The sequence below is a fragment of the Rhea pennata genome, chromosome 26 (assembly GCF_028389875.1).
Source record: "Rhea pennata isolate bPtePen1 chromosome 26, bPtePen1.pri, whole genome shotgun sequence".
NCBI classification, from domain to species: Eukaryota; Metazoa; Chordata; class Aves; order Rheiformes; family Rheidae; genus Rhea; species Rhea pennata.
Window position 1 is genome coordinate 2,242,474 of NC_084688.1, and position 20,913 is coordinate 2,263,386.

At 71.0% G+C, this 20,913-nt stretch overlaps 1 protein-coding gene across 2 annotated transcripts; it reads left to right on the plus strand.

Moving 5' to 3' along the window:
* The first annotated feature begins 6,754 nt into the window (after positions 1 to 6,754).
* TBKBP1 (TBK1 binding protein 1) lies at positions 6,755 to 13,844 on the plus strand. Of its 2 annotated transcripts, none has more exons than XM_062595703.1 (9): positions 6,755 to 6,976; positions 7,043 to 7,165; positions 7,243 to 7,347; positions 7,551 to 7,704; positions 8,452 to 8,633; positions 8,749 to 8,798; positions 12,382 to 12,500; positions 12,629 to 13,374; positions 13,520 to 13,844. In XM_062595703.1, exons 1-9 carry the CDS (start codon positions 6,755 to 6,757, stop codon positions 13,646 to 13,648), a joined length of 1,830 nt encoding a protein of 609 aa, XP_062451687.1. In that variant the 3' UTR covers positions 13,649 to 13,844. The 2 variants fall into 2 exon arrangements, with proteins under 2 accessions (XP_062451687.1, XP_062451686.1); XM_062595702.1 differs by having other exon boundaries at positions 8,452 to 8,621.
* The last annotated feature ends 7,069 nt before the right edge of the window (positions 13,845 to 20,913 follow it).

Genomic DNA, 20,913 nt, shown 5'->3' on the forward strand with positions numbered 1-20,913 from the left:
TTCAGCAAAAGCCTTTCTTAGCTCGCAGCCTGGGCCTGAGCGTGGCTGCTGGGGGGAGGCCGGCCGCGCCGGAGCCCCGAGGACGCCGGCTTCGGAAGGGGCTGAGCGGGTGCTGTCGGCAGCAGCCGCTCAGCTCTGTTGTGCTCTGGCGCTTCCATATCACGCTCTCTCCTTTCTCTCGGTCGACTGTCTTGCCAGGCACAGGTTGGGGGGAAAAGTTTAATCTTTAAAAGTGCCCGTTAAGGCAATCCAGATGTTTTAGCTCAGAACCAAGCAAGTTCCTTGCTTAACCTGATTTTTGTCGATTTGTCAGTCTTTCCTAACAAGAAACCAGTGCTTTGGTGTTCGTTTGGCATCTGATAGCAAAGACCTCGATCTGCAGACACTCGAGTACTGTCACTGTGCCACCTCCCCATCGGCTGTTTTGACTTGTTAATGATGATTGGAAAGGACCCGATTACTAACAAACTGCTAGGATTGATTTATTTACCTTCTAAATAAAAGCTGCTTTATTTTTGTTTTCGTTACTTTTTGCTGCTTCTTTTTGCAGAGCCGCTGCATCTCCTCCCGCCAGCGCCGTTCCCCCGCGGCGGTGCTCAGCGAGACTGTGTGGGTGTGCGCGCTGAATGAGTGACGATCACCCGTTTCCTGTTCGGGGGAGCTGGAGGTGACAGCAGCGTGTCGGCAGCCGTATGTGCCACTCAAACGCGCAGGGATAACGGTGCCGTGCAAAACTCCGCCTGGGCACCGGAGCTCGGTCTCCTCTGTCGGTGATTGACTCGGTTTCGTGGTGATTTTTTATTTTTTTTTTTTTCCCCGTTCTCCCTGGCGCTGCCCGCCGAGCGATGGGTGCCTTGAGGTGAAACGCGCCGAGCTGCCGAGTGCCGACTTCGCGGGGACGCCGTTCCCTCCCGCGGCGCCTGCCCGGCGGAGGGGCCGGAGCCGGAGGCAGCACGAGGTGCTTGCGCACGGGGGGCGGCTTATTTAGTTGGTGTCGCAGCTCTGTTAACTCCTGCATGAAACTTCACGGTATTTTGGACCGAGTGGCCGGGGCCTTAGTTTTGCGGCTGCGTATTTAGCGCTGCTGTTCCCAAGGTGTCAGCGATGGGTGCGAGAAGAGCCGCTGCCTTCGCTTGCAGCGCTGGCGAGTTGCCCTTGTGTCAGCTACCGAAGCGCGTTAAAAGAAATCGCGCTGTCGTAAGCTGTTCCAGGAGCCGTTTCCTGTGATTGAGCGCGATGGGAAGTGTCTGTGCTGCAAAACCCAGGCAGCGCTCAGCTCCGCGTAGCGGCCTGAGATGGCATCGTGCGCGCCTCTGCCCGGCGCGGGAGCGCAGCCGTCCTGCCGCGGCGCGTGCCGAATCGGGGCGCCCGGCTGGGAAACGTCTCGGTAAATCTTCCTGCTGCAAGGGAGCTCGAGCCGCGCGGGTGCTGAGCGGGGACCGGTGCGCTCGCTGATTAGGAAGGGGCTCCGGAGAGGGTTTTACGCTCGCTCGTCACGTGGTGCCGCTTTCCTCCGGCAAATGCTCGCCTGTAGCTGTTGCTGCAGATAGCACGGAAGACAGCGGTAGGGTTGCACGAGGATTTACACCCTCGCGCTTGCCCCCTGCCATTCTGAGCTTTGAGCCTACCTCCGGCTCACCGTGGGAAAGGGCACCGAAACCCTAGAGCTGAGGCTGCAAAGATCCACTGATGCAGCTCGCGGCGAATTAACGTAACGATTTTAGGTACGCGTCCGTACAGCTGCCTCGGCTCTTTAGCAAAGCTGCTCTGCGCTCAGAGCCGCAGCTTTAGTGGAGTTGAAAGCGCTTTGCGTGCACTTCCCGGCCTGCTCGATCATAGCTTCCACTGGGGGTGCTAATATTAGCACTCATTTGGGAAGGCGATTGCTACCTCCGGAGCAGCCCAGCGCTCCGGGCTCAGCGCCGCGGCGAGGGCGCGAGCGGAGCGTGAGCCGAGGCGGCGGGTGCCGGGACGCGCTCGCCCCGTCCGCGGAGGCCTGGAGTTCTCCCGGCTGCCCCGTGCGCGGCCCCAAACCGGAGCGGAGCTGTGAAACGTGCTGAAATGGCAAGGGCAGGCGCGTCGCAGCGGGGTTGCTCTGGCCACTGTTTACCGCGAGGGCCGGTGTTGCAAATGGAGTCGGGCTTGGCAGAGTTTTTACTGGAAACTTGGGCCCCCTTGTGCCCCCCCAGTAATCTGCTCGAGGTTCCTCAGCGTCCCTGAAAGACGACGTCCTCCGGCAGGCCGGGGTGCCTCGCGCAGCCGGCAGCCCGCCTCCGTATTGACCTCTGGGTACGCGGCTCTCCCCTTCCAGCTAAGCGCCGCTGCGCGGCGGGGACGGATAAGCCGAGTGGAAAACGATCGGAGGTTTTCCGCTCTAAGTGGATGTGCGGCGGGATGATTAGATTCTCTCCGTAAAGATGCATCTGTGCTGGCCTAACCTCGGCGCTTAAAATAGCCCTTCTACAAATGCGTCTGTGGCTTCTGGTGTAAATCAAGCGAGTTTCATATTCCTGCACTGGAGCAGTGTTTGCAAGCAAAAAAAAAAAAATAAAAAAATCGCGGGTGGGTTTATAGGAGTCCTGCCCGTCCTCATCCCCGTGGCAGCCAGGGCCGGCGGAGGGGTTGGGGGGCCGCGGCGGCGGCGATGAGACCTTCGCCGGCTGCAAACCAGCACTGCTGGACTCTGCCCGTGGCGTTTGCAAGTGTCCCGTGCTGAGACGTGGCCAGGTTAATCCACCCGCGGCGGGCGACACCGAGGAGGCCGGCACCGCCTCCGCCTGAAGGGCGGTGAGTGATTTTCCTGGAGCGAGTAAAGCTTTTGATCCGGAGATCCGCCCGGCGCCTTCGTTCCCCGTAGCGAGCGGGACCTGACCGCTGAGCGGGACGTTTCGGGGCGTCGGGGGCAAGCCCAAAGTGCGTCAGAGTTAAAGACTTCAGTCGTCAAGTTAACGTGGAAACCCAGGAGAGGGCTCAGCCCCGCTCCGCGGCTGCCGGCGGGCTCGGGGCGTCGAGGTCGCCACCAGCCCCGGCTCGTCCTTGCCCGGGGCCGCGGCGCCTTTCCCTGCCCCTTGCTCCGGGGAGGCTGCTCCTGATGCCGGGCTTAAAGCTTCGGGGAAACCGAGCAGAGGCTGCAGGACAGTCCGTGCCCCCCGCTCGCCTTCGGGCCCTGCGTAAGTCTCCTGGTGGATTCAGCTGCTGGGAAAAAGGCAGAGGAGAAGCTCCAGCCCCGGAGGGAGCTGAGCTGCAACGCTGCAAGATATTTTCCTTGAGGTGCAGTCGTGCTGTGCTTGCGGCTGCCCGGGGCTCGCGGGGCCTCGTGCCGTGGCCCCAGCGCTCTCCGAAGGGCGCCGGGTCCTGGGTGCCGCCGGGTGCAGGAATCGGCGCCGCAGCACCTGCCTCCTTCGCGCGTGTGCACGGGTGAAGACGAGCTGTTTCCTTTGCATCAAAATTAACTTCAAACCTGATGGGGGAGAAAAAAAAAAAAAAAAAGCTTAATTTGCACTTCAAAGTGTCTTGCAGCAATCTGTGAGCATGTGCAAATCCTGAAAGGCTGCTCGTGTGCTTTTCTGGGGCCGTGGTGGCGGCAGGGAGCAGCCCCCCGTCTCCCCCTGCCTTGTGTTCTCCTGGGCTAAGTGATGCTGTCCTGCATTTCGGAGCAGCAGTCGCGTACTGCCAACCCCCGAGAGCAATTTGTCTTTCTCCCGCCATGCACCAAGCAGAACCAGCTCATTTCCTGGCAGAAATTCAGATGGAAATTTGTTGTGTTCTGCTCATAAAAGGCTATTAGCAGCCTTGCGCCCGTCGCTGGCCAAGAGCGGGGCCAGCAGCCGCCGGCGGCTCCTGAGAAAGGTGCAAAACAGCGACGCCGTGCCCGGCTCCTGCAGGAATCGCCCAGCACCTCGGGCCGGACCACGGCCGGCCGGGCCCCGCTCCGGAGCAGCTCTCGCCCGTGCCGCGGAGCGCGAGCGGCCTCGTGGCGGAGGCAGGTGGCGGGGCCGCGGGATCGCTCCCCGCTCCGACGTCTCCGCTCCTGCCGCGGCCGAGCAGCCTTCGAAGTCGCCATTTGGGAAAGCGCCTTGGTTTCGGCAGCGCCCGCCCGCAGCTCGGCACCGGGGTCCCGCCGGAGACGCCGGACGCGTCGTGGCCGGGCTCTGCCCTCTCCGCCGCCTCCTCCCCGCCGCCGCCAGCACGGAGCTGCGTGCGGCTGCCGCTGGCTCCTGGGGTCCCCCGGCAGCGCCGGGGCTCGCGGCCGGCTCAGGGGCTCGGCTGGCTCCTCTGCCCGTGAGATCGGATCCCCGAAACGCAGCTCGCAGAGGGGGAACCCGGGGCGATAGCGGAGCCGGTAGAAAGGAGAGCAGCTATTAATAAACCGCGTGCAGCAAAGTGCAAAAAAAAAAAAAATGTAATTCCATAATGGAAGCGTCTCCCAGAGAACAATTCAGGGAATAAGATGTTCTCAGGAGGGGGGGCGAGCCCAGCCCCCACGGCGCCTGCCTGCCGGGCTCCCTCCGGCCTTGGCGCCCGCTCCGCACCGGGGCTGGGGGAGGCACAGCAGCCGGGGGGGGAGGCTGTGCCTGGGGGGAGGTCGAGCCCGAGGCCTTGGGGTGCCTGGGGGGAGGCTGCAGCCCCCCTGCTGCCACTGTGCTCCTCTCCTGGAGGGGCACCAGAGACGGAATGGGCACAGGGAATGGGGCAGGGGATGACGATGGGGCTGAAGACGAGGATGGGGCAGGAGCAGAGGCCGAGGATGGGGATGGGGATGAGGATGAGGATGGGGCAGGGGCTGAGGATGGGGCAGGGAATGAGGATGGGGATGGGGCAGGGGCTGAGGATGAGGATGGGGCAGGGGATGGGGCAGGGGATGAGGATGAGGATGGGGCAGGGGATGAGGCGGGGGCTGAGGATGAGGATGCAGCAGGGGATGAGGACCGGGACCGCGGCAGGGCGGAGGCGGTTCCAGAGCGGTACCGGGGCGGGGGGGGGTCGGCGGTACCGGGGGCCGGGGCGGCGCCGCGGGGCGGTACCGGGGCGGGGCCGGAGCGCGGCGCCCGGCGCGGGGGGGGCGCTGGCGGCCGCCCGGTGCCCACGTGGTCGCGCGGTGCCTCCGGAGCGGAAGGAGCCGGGGCCGCCGCCGGGGCTGCGGCGGGGGCGGCGGAGCGCGGCCGGCGCCGGCGCCGGGCCCGGAGCGGGGAAGGAGCCGCATCCCGGCGGGCGCCGCCGCAGCGCCGCGCCGCGCCGCGCCGCGCCGGTGAGTGCGGGCCTGGGCCGGGCCGGGCCGGGCCGGGCCGGGCCGGGGGAGGGAGGGAGGCCGGGCCGCCCCCGCCGCCCCCGCCGCCCTGCGGCGCCCGGCGGCTCCCGGCCTCCGCGGCGGCGGCGGCGGCTGCTCGTCCCCATCCCCATCCCCGCGCCCATCCCCGCGCCTTCCTCATCCGCCCCCATCCCCGGCCCCTTCGTCATCCCCGGCCCGGCCCCTCGGCCGCCCCCACGCGTGTCCCGGCCCCGCTCCCGCCCCCTGCGCGCCGCCCCGGCCGGCTGCGGGCTCGGCAGCCCGCGGCCACATCTGGAGCAGGGGCAACATCTGGGCGGCGCCGCGGAGCGCTGGGGCGGCCGGCGGGGTCCGCGCTCGCCGCGGGCTGCCGCGCTCCGGCAGCCCCTTGGGAGCGGCGGGGCGGGCGGGGGGGGGGGTGGGCGCAGGCCGCCCGCCGAGGGGGCCGCGGCCGCCCACGGCCTCGCGCGCTCGCACGTGGGGCAGCCCGCGCTCGGCCTCGCCCGTCACCCCGGGGTGCCACGCACGGGGCCCCACTCGTCCCTCCGGGGACCCGGAGGGAGCGCAGCTGGTGCGGCACCGCGTGGCAGGGCCGACCTCGCCTCCTGCACCTGCGCCGTTGCCCCTGGAGCCTAATGACAGCGCCGCTGGCTCCTGCTGACCCTGTTGTGGCTGAGCTGAGCGCCCGCCCGCCGCAGCCCGGTCCCCCACCGCCCCGCGCTGCCGAAGCCTGAGGTGCCCGCGCCGCAGCCCTGCCCAGCCCGCACCCCGTCGCCCCGCGCCCGGGGCCCTCGCCGAGGCAGGTTGGGGATCAGCGGAGGGAGGGCGCAGGGCGGCCGCACTCGCCACGGTGCTGCCCGGCTCGCTGGGCGGTTGCCAGTGGGGACGGTGTCGGCGCTGGCGGAGCGTTTGCCACGGGGGAATTTCCCCATGCTGTTGCAGATGGGGAAACCGAGGCAGAGAGCGGCGGTGGCAGCAGGGAGCCCACCGGGTCCCCGTCCCGCGTCTCCAGGGTCACCTTTTCCCCAGCACCATGCTGGGAGCCACCGGGGCGTTTTGGCAGCCCCGTGCCTCGGAGCAGAGCAGGGACCCGGCGGTCGGGGCTCGGCGGGCGCCTGGGCTCCGGCGGCAGCTCCCGGCCTGGCGCCGGCCTCGCTCCCGCTCCGCTCGCCGCCTCGCGCCCGTGACTCCCCTTTCCCGGCTCGGTGCTATGAATTATTCGTGCGGCCGCGGCTCCCGGATGTCTGCCGCGGAGCCGGCTGGCTGCCGGCGTTTCCTCCTCTCCCGGGATCCCGGATACGGATGTGATCCCTGCGCTGGAGAGGGCCCCGCACGGGGCCCGGGGGGGGGGGTGGAGGGGTGGGGGGGATGCGGTGCCGGGTCGGGGCAGCTCCGCTCTCTGTCGCTGCTTCCCAGATCGTGGAGCCTTTGCCGAGCCGGGGCTCTGCCGGGGCTCAGCGGCGGCGGTCGCCCCGCAGGCGCCGCGCCATGGACTCCATGTTCGAGGACGACATCGGCATCCTGACGCCGGAGGCGCTGGGGCAGGACGAGGACTGGCTCGACAGCCCCAACACCGACCTCTCGGGCGAGACGTGCTCGGCCTCCCACTTCGCCCTCATCACGGCCTACGACGACATCAAGAACCGCCTGACGGGGCTGGAGCGCGAGAACTCCACGCTCAAGCGGCGTCTCAAGGCGTACGAGGCGCAGGTGAGGAGGGGGCGCCCGGGGGGCTCGGCGGCGCCGGGCCGCCGCTCAGGGCTCGCCGCTCCGCAGTTCCCGCTCATCGGCGAGTTCGGCGAGGAGCACGTCTTCTCCGTCTACGAGGCCAAGGAGACCTCGCTGCTCAAGAGCGAGAAGGCGTCGCTGCAGCAGCAGCTCAACCAGTTCCAGCACGAGGTGAGCGGCGCCCCGGGGGGGGGGGGTCCCACCGGCGTCCCCAGCCCCGGCCGGACCTTCGCCTCCCTCCCCTGCAGCTGCAGAAGAGCAAAGAGCGGGAGGAGCAGCTGGACGAGATGATCCAGGCGTACGAGAAGCTCTGCATGGAGAAGAGCGACCTGGAGTCGGAGCTGGGCGACATGGTGGGTGCCCCGGCCCCGGGGCCCGCGTGCCGGGGGCGCGTTCCCGGCGGTCGGGGGGCTCGGCGGCGGGACCCCGCTACGCGGGCGGGTCGGGGACGCACCTGGAGGGGCAAACGCGGTGTTTTCCCACGGCCGTGGGAGCCTCGGGGCAGGGTCAACCCGCCGAGACGGGGCTCGGCCCTCGCTCCGCTCCCCCTTGCCAGCGGGCGCTCGTGGAGACGCACCTGAGCCGCATCCGGAGCCTGGAGCAGCAGCTGCGGCAGCGCGACGGCGGCTCCTTCGGCAGCCTCGGCGCCCCGCTGCAGGGCCAGGAGGTGCCGTTCCTGCCGCTGCACGGCAGCCCCGGCCTGAGCCACGGTGAGCCCCGGCCTGCTGCCCGCCCCGGCCTCCAGCGTCCCCGCTCCCTGCTCCCCACTGCGCCCCGGCCTCCAGCATCCCCGCTCCCTGCTCCCCACCGCGCCCCGGCCTCCAGCGTCCCTGCTCCCTGCTCCCCACCGCGCCCCGGTCTCCAGCGTCCCCGCTCCCTGCTCCCCACTGCGCCCCGGCCTCCAGCATCCCCGCTCCCTGCTCCCCACCGCGCCCCGGTCTCCAGCGTCCCTGCTCCCTGCTCCCCACTGCGCCCCGGCCTCCAGCGTCCCTGCTCCCTGCTCCCCACTGCGCCCCGGTCTCCAGCGTCCCTGCTCCCTGCTCCCCACTGTACTCTGGCCTTGAGCATCCCCGTTCCCTGCTCTGCTCCATGCTCCAGCCTTGAGCATCCCTGTTCCCTGCTCCAGGCTGCACTCTGGCCTCGAGCATCCCTGCTCCATGCCATGCTCCAGCCTTGAGCCTTCTTGTCCCCCGCTCCACGCTGCGCTCCGGCCTTGAGCATCCCTGCTCTGCTCCACAATCCGGCCTCGAGCATCCCCACTCCCTGCTCCGTGCCGTGCTCCAGCACCAAGCACCCCACTCCCTGCTCCGCACCTCGCTGCAGCCTTGAGCGCCCCTGCTCCGTGTCTCACGCTGACCTCCAGCATCCCCACTCCCCACCATGCTCCGGCCCCGAGCGTCCCCGCGGGGCAGCCCCATGGTGCCGGCGCCGTGGGGCTGAGCCGTGCCCCGCCGCAGTGCTGGATTGCCCCGTGGGCTGGCCCAGCCGCAGCCTGGAGCAGCTGGAGGCCGAGCTGGAGGCGGTGCGGCAGGAGGCCCAGCGCGCCCAGCACCGCGAGGAGCACCTCAACGCCGAGTGCGAGCGGCTGCAAGCCGAGCTCAAGCACCTGCAGGAGAGCCGGGCGCAGGTAGGGCCAGCGGCCGCGGCCTGGGGGCTGGGGGGGACCCAGGGGCGCCGCCCCGCTTCCCCAAGGGACCGCGTCTGCTCCGGGGGCCGCGGTGCTGGGGGCCTCACGAGGCGCCTGCTCTCCCCAGGAGCAGTCGGAGCGGGACATGGCCTGGGTGAAGAAGGTGGGCGACGACCAGTAAGTGCCGTGCGAGGGTCCCGGGGTGGGCGTGGGGCACTGGATGTGCAGGGTGAGGGCAGGGGACGTGGGGGTGCAGGTGCCTCGGGGGGGGTCTCCGGGATGCAGGTGGGATGCGGGATGCTCGGCGCGGGGCAGCTGGACCGTCGGGACCCCGGCGCTCAGCCCGCTCCCGGGGAAGCTCGCGCCAGGCACTGCGGACGGCCCCGCTCCACCCTGCCGCCCTGGTTCGGGCACTCTCCACCCCTCAAGGCTCTTTCCGGAGGGGGGGGACGCAGCCCTCCCCCCCCCTCGGGGCCCCGTCACCCTCCAGCCTTTCCACGAGCTGCTCCGTCGTGAGTGCCTGGTCCCCGGCACGTCCCCATCGCCTGCGTGGGTGAATTCGGGTCCTTGCGGTCGCCTACGTCCAAGTCAGCCGTGGCAAAACCCGGGCCGAGGGAGGGGGCCTGTCCCCCCGCACCCCCGGGCAGGGAAACGCGGGGGGCCGAGCCGTGGCGAGACTTCGCCCCTGCGATCAGCGACCGCCTCGGTAGCGTGACCTGCTCCGTCTGCCGGCGAGGACGGGGGCGGTTTCGGCGCCGGCGGCTCCGCGGGTCCCTTGGTGCCGCGAGCGCCCGCTCCGCTCCCCGCCGCGGTTCGGCACGGTGCCGCCGCGGGGGCCGCGGCTCGGACGGCGGAGGGCCCCCCCCCCCCCTTTTGCAATACCGCCAGGATCTCGCCCTGCTTCGGCTCAGGGCACGAGCCCCTCGGTGCCGGCGGCTGCCCTTGTGCCGCCCCGGCGGGTGCGCGGCGCCGCGCGGCCCGGGCTCGGCGAGCGAGCCGCCGCCTCCAGAGGGCACTGACGGCTCGGTGCCGCCGCGCCCGGGGCCGGGGCGGCACGGCCGGGGCACCCCGGGGCGCCCTCGACTCCGGCGCGCGCCGGCTTCGCGCCAAACCCCGCAGCGGGGATTTTTGCAACGGCGTAACTCGGCTCGGAGCCGCCGCTGCGCCCGGGGGTCCCCGCTTCCACCCCGGGCCTGCGCCCCGCCGCAGCCACGAGCGCTGGCAGCTTATCCCAGGGCCAAGAGCCCCCCAAGTTTGGGGGGTGGGCTCAGGCCAAGAGCCCCCCCACACACGTTTTGGGGAGCCTGGAAAGCCGTGGCAGGCATCTGAGCAGGGGCCAAGGAGCCAGCGATCCCGTCAGCGCGCGTGATTCCCCTTTCCCCCCCCCAAAACAGCCGTCCGTGAACTTTGCCGAGGCAAAGGCTCCCTCTCCCCGGCATCCCCGCGCCGGTCGCTCCGGGGGGTTCCCAGCGCTCCCAGTTCATCCCCGTTCCCCCGCTCGCCCCGTCCCGTTAACCGGAGGAGGCCGAAGGGCTGCGGGGAGGAGGGTGGGGGGGGGTCCTGTCTTCTCCAGGCACGTCAAGCCCCGGCGCCGTCGGGGAGGGCGCGCGCGGCCCCGGCCGCCGAGCTGCGGACAGATCGGAGCTGACGGGCGCGCGCGGGCTCGGGCGGGCGGCGCGGAGGGGCCGCCCGGTCCCCGGCCCCGGGGGGCCGCGGCGCCGTCGCACGGCGGCTCCGTTCGCGGCGCGCCGCGGGCGCCGAGCTCGCGGGAGGCGCGCGGAAACTTTTTCTTTTGCTTCCCCTCCCCTCCCCGTTTTATTTTATTTTATTTTTTTATTGGCGCGCCGGATGCTTTTGCTGCTCCTTGTCTCCGCGGTGTAAATCAGCACCTCGCGCTCGCTGATCTGCAGTGATTTCCACCCGGGGGGGGGGGCAGCGCTGCGTCCCTGCGCGGCGGCACCGGGGCTGGGACGAGCGTCGCCTCCCCAGCTGCATCCCGCCGCGGCCCGATCGCCTCCGTCGAGCGCCCGCGCTGGATTTCTCTTTTATTTTTTCCCCCGTTAATAACTTTGCAAGGGGGCCGGGCGGGGCCGGGGGGGCCCGCCCCTCTGCGGGGGGGCCCCTCGCCCCTGCCAAGGGGAAGCAAACCGGCCCCACGCGTCTTTATTAGCGTTTTCCAAGCCCCCGCCGGCCCGAGCCCGGCTGCGGCGCGGGGGAGCCGGTGTCGGGCTGCAGAAACCGGGGCACAGCCCCGCGCGCGTGCGGAGCCCGCGCCGCTTTTCGGGGCTGCCCGGGCTGTGTTCGCCCCCCCCCCCCAGACCTCCTCTCCCCCGGCGGCACGGCGCCCGAGGGGCCACGGCGGGCGGGCGCCCGGCGGCAGGATGCGGCCCGCGCCGGACACCCCTTCCTTCCTCCCGCCGCGGGGCCGAGCGCCCACGCCGCCGCCCCCGGCACGCCGCCTTGGACGGACTCGGGTTTAATTTTGGAACAAAATTTACCTTCCCGGAGTTGCCTTTTCTTGTAAATAAGGCTCTTTTTTGTAACCTGCTCTTTTCCACCTCTTTTGGGTACGAAACGCGCGTTATCTGCGTTTTCGATCTCCGGGCGCCTTTTCTCTCTCTCTGGTGCCGAATTAGTCAGCCGGGCTCTGTAGTGCGCCCGCAAAGGCAGGGGCAGCTCCGGGTTTGACTCACGGCCTTCGATTGCAGTGTTTTGCTTTTGGTTTGGAGGCAGAGGAGGAGATTTCCAAAGCGCGAGGGGTCTGGGCTGCCGGGGCGCCCGCGGCGGGTTTGGGGGGGCGTCGCGGGGGGCGCGCGGGGCGCAGCCGCCCCCGCCTGCTCCCGGCCGCCGGGCGGGCACGGGGTGCGCGGGACCACGGCGAAGGGCCGCGACGGCCGGGCCGGGCCGGGCCGGGGCGGCCGCCCGCGGTCGTATCCTTGCTGCCCCCAGGGGAAGGGCACGGCGCCTCCGGGGCCGCAGCGTGGGAGCGCTTCTCGCCCCCTTGCTCTCCCTTTTTCTCTTTTTCTTTTTCTTTTCTTTTCTTTTTTCTTTTCTCTCTTTTCTTTTTTCCTTTTTTCTTTTTCCTTTTCTTTTCTTTTCTTTTATTTCTTTTTCCTTTTCTTTTTCCTTTTCTTTTTCCTTTTCTTTTTCCTTTTCTTTTTCCTTTTCTTTTTCCTTTTCTTTTTCCTTTTCTTTTTCCTTTTCTTTTTCCTTTTCTTTTTCCTTTTCTTTTTCCTTTTCTTTTTCCTTTTCTTTTTCCTTTTTCTCCCCCGCTAATACAATCACGGCTCGGAAGGGAGCGCCGGGCCGGGCCTGTCGGCCGCTGTTACGAGCGGCGGCTCCCGGGTCCCCGGGGTGCCACAACGGCTCAGTGTCACTCGCACGCGCGCGGCGCCGCCGGCCGAGCCGGGCCTGACAGCCCCGCGCCAGCCTCGGCCGATCGGTGTCTCCCGTCGCATCACCACGGCGCATATGTTTTTTAAAAGCGACACGCGGGTCGGGGGAGGCTTGACGGCTTTGGCAGGGCCCTGGAAGGCTGTTGACGAGCGCGGCGGGAGGACGGAGCCGGCGCGCTGCCCGCGGCCCGGCCGGCACCGGGCCGGGGGGGGGCGTGGGAAAGTCCCGGAGCCGCCGTTTCGGGAGGAGGGGAGGGGGAAGGTGGCCCAAACTTTTCCCTCCCGAGTTCGAAAGCGAAGGTCCGGGTCGGCCGGGGTGGTGGTGGGGGGTCCGGAGCCGGCGGTGACGCTGGCCCCCGCCGCAGGGTGAACCTGGCGCTGGCCTACACGGAGCTGACGGAGGAGCTGTGCCGCCTGCGGAGCCTCAGCGCCCTGCAGAGCCAGATCCTGCGCGCGCTGCTGCAGGACAAGAGCCTCAACGGCGGTAAGGGGGGGGGGGGGGGCTCTGCGGAGGGGCGTCCCCGCCGTCCGCGTGTCCGTCTGTCCCGGGTGCCGCCGAGCCGACGCGGGGCGCTTCTCACCCCCCCCCCCTTGCCCCGCTCCGCTCCGCAGGCCAGCGCCACTCGCCGCTGTCGCAGTGCCACTCGCCGGCCCAGCAGCGCCGCTCGCCCGCCCCGCAGTGCCCCTCGCCCGCGCCGCCCGCCCGCCCGCCCGCTCCCCCCTGCCAGTCGCCGGCGCTGCAGCGGCGCTCGCCGGCCCCCGCCGGCAGCCCCTCGCCGGCCCCGCAGCGCCGCTCGCCGGCCCCCGCCGCCAGCCAGTCGCCCGGGCAGCAGCGGCGCTCGCCGGCCCCGGCCGCGGTGCCGGTGCCGGTGCCAGTACCGGTGCCGGCCCCGGCCGCCGCAGCGCCGCACCGGCCGCCCGGCGAGAGGGGGTCGGCGGAGCTGGGCTACGCCAAGCCCTCGAGCCGCCACATCAAAGCCAGCTTCCAAGGGCGCCGGAGCTACTCGGAGGTGAGCGCCGCGGCGCCGCAGCAGCACGGCCGCTCGCTCTGGCTGCAGCCCGAAGCCTCCACGCTGCCCAAGCCGCGGCCCTACGGCGAGCTCTACCTGGGCGGCCCCGGCGCCCCGGCGAGCCCCCGGCAGCAGCCCTTCGAGGAGCACGTGCGCTTCGAGAAGCAGTCGTCGGACGAGGACGAGTGGGCCGTGCCCAGCCCGCCCAGCCCCGAGGCCGGGGCCATCCGCTGCGCCTCCTTCTGCGCCGGCTTCCCCATCCCCGCCGCCGCCGCCGCCGCCGCGGCGCACCGGACGGCGGCCGCCTACGCCCGGGCCGAGCACGCGCAGTCCTGGCCCTCCATCAACGTAAGCAGCGCGCCGGGGACGGGGGAGGCCGGGCGGCGCGGCCGCCCCGCAGCGTGCCTCAGTTTCCCCACGCCGGGGTTGGGGTGGGGCGGGGCGGGGGGGGGGGGACGACGCTGGGTCACCGCCGCGCTCCCGCCCCTCGCAGCTGCTGCTGGAGACGGCGGACTCGGACATCCGGAGCTGCCCCCTGTGCCAGCTGGCCTTCCCCGCCGGCTACCCGGACGATGCCTTGGTAAAGCACATCGACTCGCACCTGGAGAACAGCAAGATCTGAGGGCGCCGCGCGCCGCGGCCCCCGGCCGCCCCCGCCCCGGTTTGTGGATGCTGCATGAAACCGCGCGGAGCCGCACGGCTCCCTAAATACCTCCGAGTCTGCAGTAGCTACGAAAAGACTGAAGGAGCCCCCGGCCCCCCCGCCCCCGCCTCTCGCGTGTAAGTGGGTTTCCCCGCTCCCGCCTCTCCCCTGCCGGCCCCGGGCCCGGATCCGCGGCGCCGGCGGATGCACGAGCCGGGGGGGGGGTGCCCGAGCCGCGGGGCCGCTCATCATGGTCCCGTCCCCCCCCCCCGCTCCGTGCCCTCGAGTTTCTCTGCTTGATCTCAGGGAGGATTTGAGGGAGCAGATCCCGCGTCCGGGCCCCAGAAAGCAGGCGAAGGGCAGGAGCTGCCTGTCCGCGGTGTCCCCCGCCCCGGCCGCCTCGTCCCACCGGCTCGAGCATCTTTCCAGGCTTTTACATTAAAAGCGTTGGGCCCCCCCACCCCACCCCCTTCCCGCCCCATCCCCACTTCTTCCCCGCAAACGACGCTGCTGTGAAACAGCACCCGCTGCACGGTCGGCTCCAGGCGCCGCCGGCCCGGGCACCGCTCTGAGCCCGCGGGCGGGCGCGCGGCCCCCGGGAGCGCGGGAACGGGTCAGCGTCCGAGCCGCCTGCAACAGCCCTCGGAAACGGCCGCCCCGCGCCCCCCCCCCCCGGCCGCCCCTGCCCGCATCTCCCACGTTAAATCTACCTCAAAGCCGGGAGCCGCGAGGGCCCGGCCCCCGCGCCCGGCCCCGCTCCGCGCTGCATGCCCCCCGCGCGCCGGCGCACGCCTCCGCACGCACCGGACAAGGGCTCCGCCGCCGCTCCCGGCGGCTCCTCCCGCGCCCCGGGAACCACTAACCCACTCCAATAAAACCCTTCCCCAGCGCCGCCGCCGCCTCTTCCGTCGGGCTGCGCGGGGTGGCAGAGGGCCCGGGTCTCGAGGCACCCGCCCGGCCCGGGAGCGGGGCTCGGCGGGGGCCCGGGGCAGCACCGGCTCCCGCGGCGGGCGCTCGGGGCGGGCGGGTGACCGGGTTCAGGGTGCCCGTCGTGGCGAGCCGCTCGCCCCGGCCCCGTTCCCAGCCGCGCGGGGTGTTTCAGGTTTACTGGTCCCGCTGGCGAGGGCGGCGGGTGCTGGCAAGAAGAAATAGGACGATCCGAAGCAGAAGCGAACCCGGGGCCGTGGCCGAGTCCCGGCTCTGCGGGGCCCTGGGAAAATCCTGCCCGGAGCTTGCCCAGCATCCCGGGAAAGCCTGGGGTCCGCAGGGCCGGGCATGATCCCCTGCCGGCCCCGGCTCGTGCTCGGTGCCAGCGGCACCGAGCATCCCCGGCTCCGCCACGGCGCCTCTCGCTGCAGCAATTCCCCGGGACGGTGAACGGCACTGGGGCTTTTTTTGGGGGGGGGGGATAAAAAGGAGGTGGCGGCGGCCGGCTGGCGCATAGCACCTCCCCGCCTCCGTTTCGGGGAGCGGGGCAAGGGGACGAAGCGGCGGGCTGACGCCGAAGCGCGGGCCGGGCCGCGAGGGGCGGCTGCGAACCGCAGCGGGCGCGAAACCGCAGAGGAAGCAAACAGCGAGCGAGGCGCCGGGCGGGGGGGGGCCGCGAGGAGCGAGGCGGGGAGCAGCGCAGAGGGAGGGAGGGAGGCCGCGACGCCGCGGTGACGGGCTCAACCGGCGCCCGAGCCCCGCGGGGGCACTACGGGCCCCGGGGCAGGCAGAGCGTCCCCGGCGGGTGCTGGCCCGGTTCGGCTGCGGCAAAGCGGCTGTCGAATCCCGGGCCCGGGGGAGAGGTCTGCGCTTCGCCCGGGCGGAAATCTGTCCCTCCCGGCGTGGGTGCTCAGGCTTCGGGGTGGCGCGGGCCCCGCTGCGGAGCGTAACCCTCCCCGCGAGGGCTGGAGCGGGCCAGCGCCCGCTCGCCCCGCTGGCACCGCGCAAGGACGCGCTAAAACTCGGCTTCGCTCGCACAACCAGCCGCTCCGCCCCGGGACACCCATGCGATGAGTTGTGCCAGGTCTGAGGGAGGCCTCCACCCTCGCGCAGGGCGAGCGGGGCGGCCTCGGGGAGGCCCGGGATGGGGAAAAAGGAGGCCGGAGGGGGCGGGGAGGGGCGGGGAGGCCCCGCTGCGGCGGAGGCTTCGCCGGGGCGAGGCGCCGTGCCCGGGTGCTGAGCCGGCAGATTCGCAGCCCGCTGCCGCCTGGCAGGGCGCGCGCGCGGCGGGCCGGCGAGATGGTGCGAAGCAGATAGGCGCCGCTCCACCCCGGGCTCAGCGGGGGCGGAAAGCGGGGAGCAGCCCCTGCCCTTCCTCCCGGGAAGGGTCCCGGAGGAGCTTTTTTTTTTTTTTTTGCACCCGTGCTGAGCGATGCCCGCACCCGGGCCGGCTCCCGGGCTCCCGTTTTGGGGCTCTCTCGCCGGCTGCCTCCTTCAGCGTGAGCCAGCTCCCTGCTCCACCGCGGAGGCTCTAGAGCCCCCGGGGCCGGGGCTGCCGGCCCCCTCCCCTCTCCCGCCGCCCACTCGCCCCACGCGGGCTTCTCTCGCTTTTTTCTAAATCACGTGATAAATTTCAAGCGCCGGGTGCCCCGGCGGTTACTCATCCCCGGCGGCCGAGTCAGAGCGCCGCTTCCCTCCGGGGGTGGCTGCCGATGAGTCAGGAGGCTGCGAGCACCCCTCGGCCGGGCCGGGCCCCGCGGTCATCGTCGTCGTCCCCCCCCCGCCCCACTGCTGCCACCCTGCCGTGCACGAGGCTCCGGGACGCGCCGGGCGCCCGATGCCGCGGCCGGTTCGCGGGGCCGGGCGCCCGGAGCGCAGTCCCTGAAGCTGCAGCCTCCAGGCTGCAAGGAGGCTCCTGCCTCCGCTCTGCACCGTAACCCCTCGCCGCCGGCGAGCCTCCCGCTGGCACCTTGCACCTCTGCCCCGGGTGCGAGGGGGGGGGGTGCGGCCGCATTTCCTCTGACCACCCCCCAGCGCTGCCTCCTCCTCCTCCTCCTCCTCTTCCTCGGCAGCTTGCTGGAGAGCTGGAAACCGCAGCGCTGGCTTGCGGTTTTGGTCTCTCCCTCACCCCCTCCGGCGCTGCAGGGCTTTCATCCGAGGCACCCGAGCGGCTCGGCCGGGGCCGGACCGGCTGCGCCCGGGAGCCCCCGGGGCTGGGGGTCCTGCCGGCGCGGGGGGCTGCGGAGCCGGTCGGGAGCCCCGGCTGCTGCCCCTGCTGGCTCCCTGCCCTCGAGCACCGCGGCTGCCCCCAAAGCCCTGGGCGGGGGAGAGGGGGGAAGCACCCAGGGGTCTGGGGGCACCGCGGGTGCCACGTCCCGCACCCGGACAGGATGGGGAAGTGGGGGCCAGCGGGGGGGGGTCCCCATTCGGCCCGCAGCCCCGGATGGCAAGGAGCAGCTCCCCGGGGAGGACCGTGCCCACCGGCTCCGCCCGCCCCGGCGGGGACGCGGACGGGACACGCCGAAGCCGCCGTGACTTTGTGCCGGCGCCAGCCCGGTGCCCGGCGCCCTCCGGCCGGGGCGCCGCCGGCCCCGCGCCCCCTCCCCGCGCTCGCTCTGATTCACAGCTCTGCGTTTCCTATGCAGCAACCTTTTTTTTTTTTTTTTTTCCTGACAAAAACCCCGCTCTTATTTTGGGCCAGTTGAAACGTTTCTTTTTCCAGTAGGCTTTTTTTTTTTCTTTCTTTCTTTCTTTCTTTTTTTTCTTTTAGTGTTTCTCTCGGTAAGGGGAAAAATGAAGCAATTCTCTCTGCTTTGGTTTCCTATTTCTCCTGCCGGCAGCTGGGGCTCGGCGGTTCGGGGGGGGCAGGGCAGCCCGGGGCGCCCGCGGCCCCGCTCCGAGCAGGAGGTGCCGCGGGACCTGCCCCCCCCCCGCCCCCGGGTCGGGCCCGCTGTAGGGGATTCTCTGATGGCTAGTGAGGGTTGAGCCGAAGCCCTTCCCCGGCTGCGCGAGTCCCTCGCCGCCCGCATCGCCGAAACCCGCGGGGCTGCGAGGCCCCGACCTGCTCCGTCGACTGCAGCGGTGGAGACCGCCCGGCGCGGGGGGGCTGGAGCGGCCCGATCCCCCCCCACTTTGGGCCGCCCCGGAGCGGGGGCGATCGTGCAGTGCCCTGGCACGGGCAGCCCGGGGACCCCGCACCGCCGGCGGCTGCACCGCGCTCCCGGACCCCCCCCCCCCCCCCCCCCGCGCTCCGGCTCGGCTCAGCTCGGCTCGGCTCGGCTCGGCTCAGCTTGGCCAGCCCCGCGGCCGGCGCCTCCCGCGCCGGCGGGACCCCGGCTTTCGGAGAAACGGCCCCTTTATAGGAAACGGCGCGCTGCGAGGAAGCGCCCGGCGCGGCTGCCCGCGTGAACGTTTCTTTCCAGCCGTGGGCGCCGAAAGGCCCCTCTCCGCCACGGATGCGGCGTGAGTCAAAGCCGGAGCCCTGGGGTTTAACCGCAAGCCCCAGAGCCGCCGTGCCGCGGGGGAGCACCGGCGGAGGCATTTATAAGAAATGGAGGGGCCGAGGGGGAAGGGGCCGCGGGGGAAGGTGGGCTTTGCCCACCTCCGTCCCCGCCGCGGGGAACCCGCCGGCCCGCGGGCACCGGCGCTGCCGCGGCATCGGCCGCCGGCGCCCGGCGGGGAGCTTCCTCCTGGGGAGGGAAGAGGCTGCAGCGCTTGGCCGGCCCGGGCGCCAGCGGCCGCGGGGCCGCTGCGGCTCGTCTGCGCAGCCGGGCTGCAGCGCCGGGGGTGAGGATGAGGAGGGCAGTGAGGATGAGGAGGGTGGCAAGGATGAGGAAGAAAATGAGCTTGAGGAAGGCAATGAGGATGAGGAGGGCGGCGAGGATGAGGAGGGCGGCGAGGATGAGGAGGGCAGCAAGGATGAGGAAGGCAGCGAGGATGAGGAGGGCAGCGAGGATGAGGAGGGTGGCAAGGATGAGGAAGAAAATGAGCTTGAGGAAGGCAATGAGGATGAGGAGGGCGGCGAGGATGAGGAAGGCAGTGACCTTGAATTGCGGCGGCGGCGGGGAGCAGCGGGGGGGGTCTGCCTGGCCCCGGCTGCCATGTGCCCAGCGCCGGCGCACAGATGCTGCGGAGAGACAAGTGCCACCGGGCGCCGCGGGGGCCGGGGGCCGCGGGGTGGTGACGGGCGCCTGGCACCCCCCGCCGCGGCCGGCGCCCGCCGGGGGGGTTAGCGCTCGCCTGTCACAACCGATCGGCGTTCGGGGCCGCGTCTCCCGACGCCCTAAGTGGGGTTAAATTCGGGGTCACCCGTATCGAGCATCAGAGCGGGGGGGGGCAGTTGTTTTTTCTTTTCTTTTCTTTTTTCTTTTTCTTTCTTTTTTTTTTTTTTTGGTTTATCGGGAAACAACAAGCTGGCGCCCACCCGTGGCGTGCCGGACCGTGGACAGGGCAGGCGCAGCGGCCAAGGGCGGTCCGGGGACGATGCTCAGCGGCGTGGGGGAACCCACGCGGGGAGGGGGCCAGGGTGGACTCGTCCCCCCCCCCCCGGGTGGCTCTTGGGGACGGCCCGGCGGTCCCGGGCAGGGCTCCAAATACAGCGCGGGGCCGTCGGCATCGGCGCGGCGCTGCCGGCCTGAACTCCCCGTGACCGCCTGGACGCTGCGCCCGCGCCGGCGCCCGGCTCGGAGCCGAGCGGCTATCAAGCCGTGCCGGCTGGAGGCTGGAGAAATCCCGCTTGCCCCCGTGGAAAGGCGCCGAAAGCCCTCCGGCATCTGTAAGGCTGGCAAAACCTCCCAGGAACGTGGCTTTCGCGGGAAGCCTGGGCATGTCGGCCGTGCTAGCGGGAAGGTCGCCGGTTCGAGGCCGCCCGCCGGCAGTTTGGAGCCTGGCTCCAAAACCCACGCACGGGCAAGCACCCACGGACGCCCAAATGCACCCTTTTCCCCCAGGAGCAGGTCCCAGAGAGCCATTTGGGGACCTGCTTTGGGGCAGGTCGCGATTTGGGGTGGGGGGGGTCTCCCGCGCGCCAGGGCAGGGGTGCCCGCTGGGTGCCCCGCGCACCCGCCATCTCGTGCCCCTCGCTCATTTTCGGCTCCCGTGTCAGCGCCTGGGCTTGCGTTAAGCAGCCCGTAGCCGCGGGCGGGTTCTTTTAACTAGCTGCTGAAATTAAAACGGCTTTCTCTCCTTCCCTCTGACCTATTTTTAACATTTGATTGGATTTTCTTCCCGCGCGCTGGCCCCCGGTGGGGCCGCGGTGTCGGCCCCGCGTCACATCAATTAATGCGCGCGAGGCATCATTTGTCACTTTGCATTTCCAGCAGGCCCTTTCTGCGGCCGAGGAGCCGGGGCGGCTCGCGGGCCGCGGCCTGGCGCGAGTTCTTCGCTTAGCGGCGGCCGCGGCGCGCTCGCCGGCCGGCTCTGCCGGGGCGCGCGTGGCCGGCCGCGGGCGCTCGGAGGGGTTATCTGGGGCTGCCTCTCGGCCCGGTTTTACGTTCTCCCCCTCGCTCCGCGGAGGTCGGGCCCCTCCCCGGGGCAGCGGGGCTGCGGCGAGGCTCCGGCGGGGAAGGTCCCCCCCCCAGTTTCAGCCTTTCTCCCCGTTGCAAGCCGGCGCCGCGGGGCGCCCCAGCTGTCGGGCGCTGCTCTCCCGGCCCCTTCCTGTGGGGCCCAGGTGCTGCGCGGGAGGGCTCCCCGGCGGAGGCCGGGACACCCGAGCGCTGCTCCCGGCCCCGTTCCCGGAGCAGCCGGCGCTGACACCTCCACTTCCGTTTGGCAGGGCCGCGCGCGTTATTTTTAACTCCCGGCTCCTCCGTTTTGGCATGCTGCGAGTCCCCCCCCCCCCCCACGCCGGCTGCCCCGACTCCAGCTGCCTCCTGCGTCCCGCATCACCCTCCAGGGCAGGATGGGACCCCCCCCCCCAGGGCAGGATGGGACCCCCCCCGGGGCAGGGTCGGACGCTGCCATCTCCATCCAGGGCTGGAGCAGCCCAAGCCCCATCTCGGGGACGTCGGCACCCGCCCCGGCCCCTCGCCCGTCTCCCGCCGGGCTGCAGCAAACCTCCGCGGCCGCGGCAGATATTCGCCCCCTGCATTATTTACCGAGGGGGGGTCACAGCACCCTGCCACCCCCCCGCCCCATCCCTGGGTCCCTCTGAGATGCATCCGGAGAGGTCGGTCCCGTGCGCCGGCCCCTGCCCTGCCGGCTCCCGCACACGCGTGTGCGCAGGGCGGCCGGCGGCGCCGCGGGCTCTGCCGGGCGCCCTGACCCGGCGCCGTGTCAGAAGCTGTCGCGCTCGGCGTGTCCCCCCCGCCGCTCCCCGG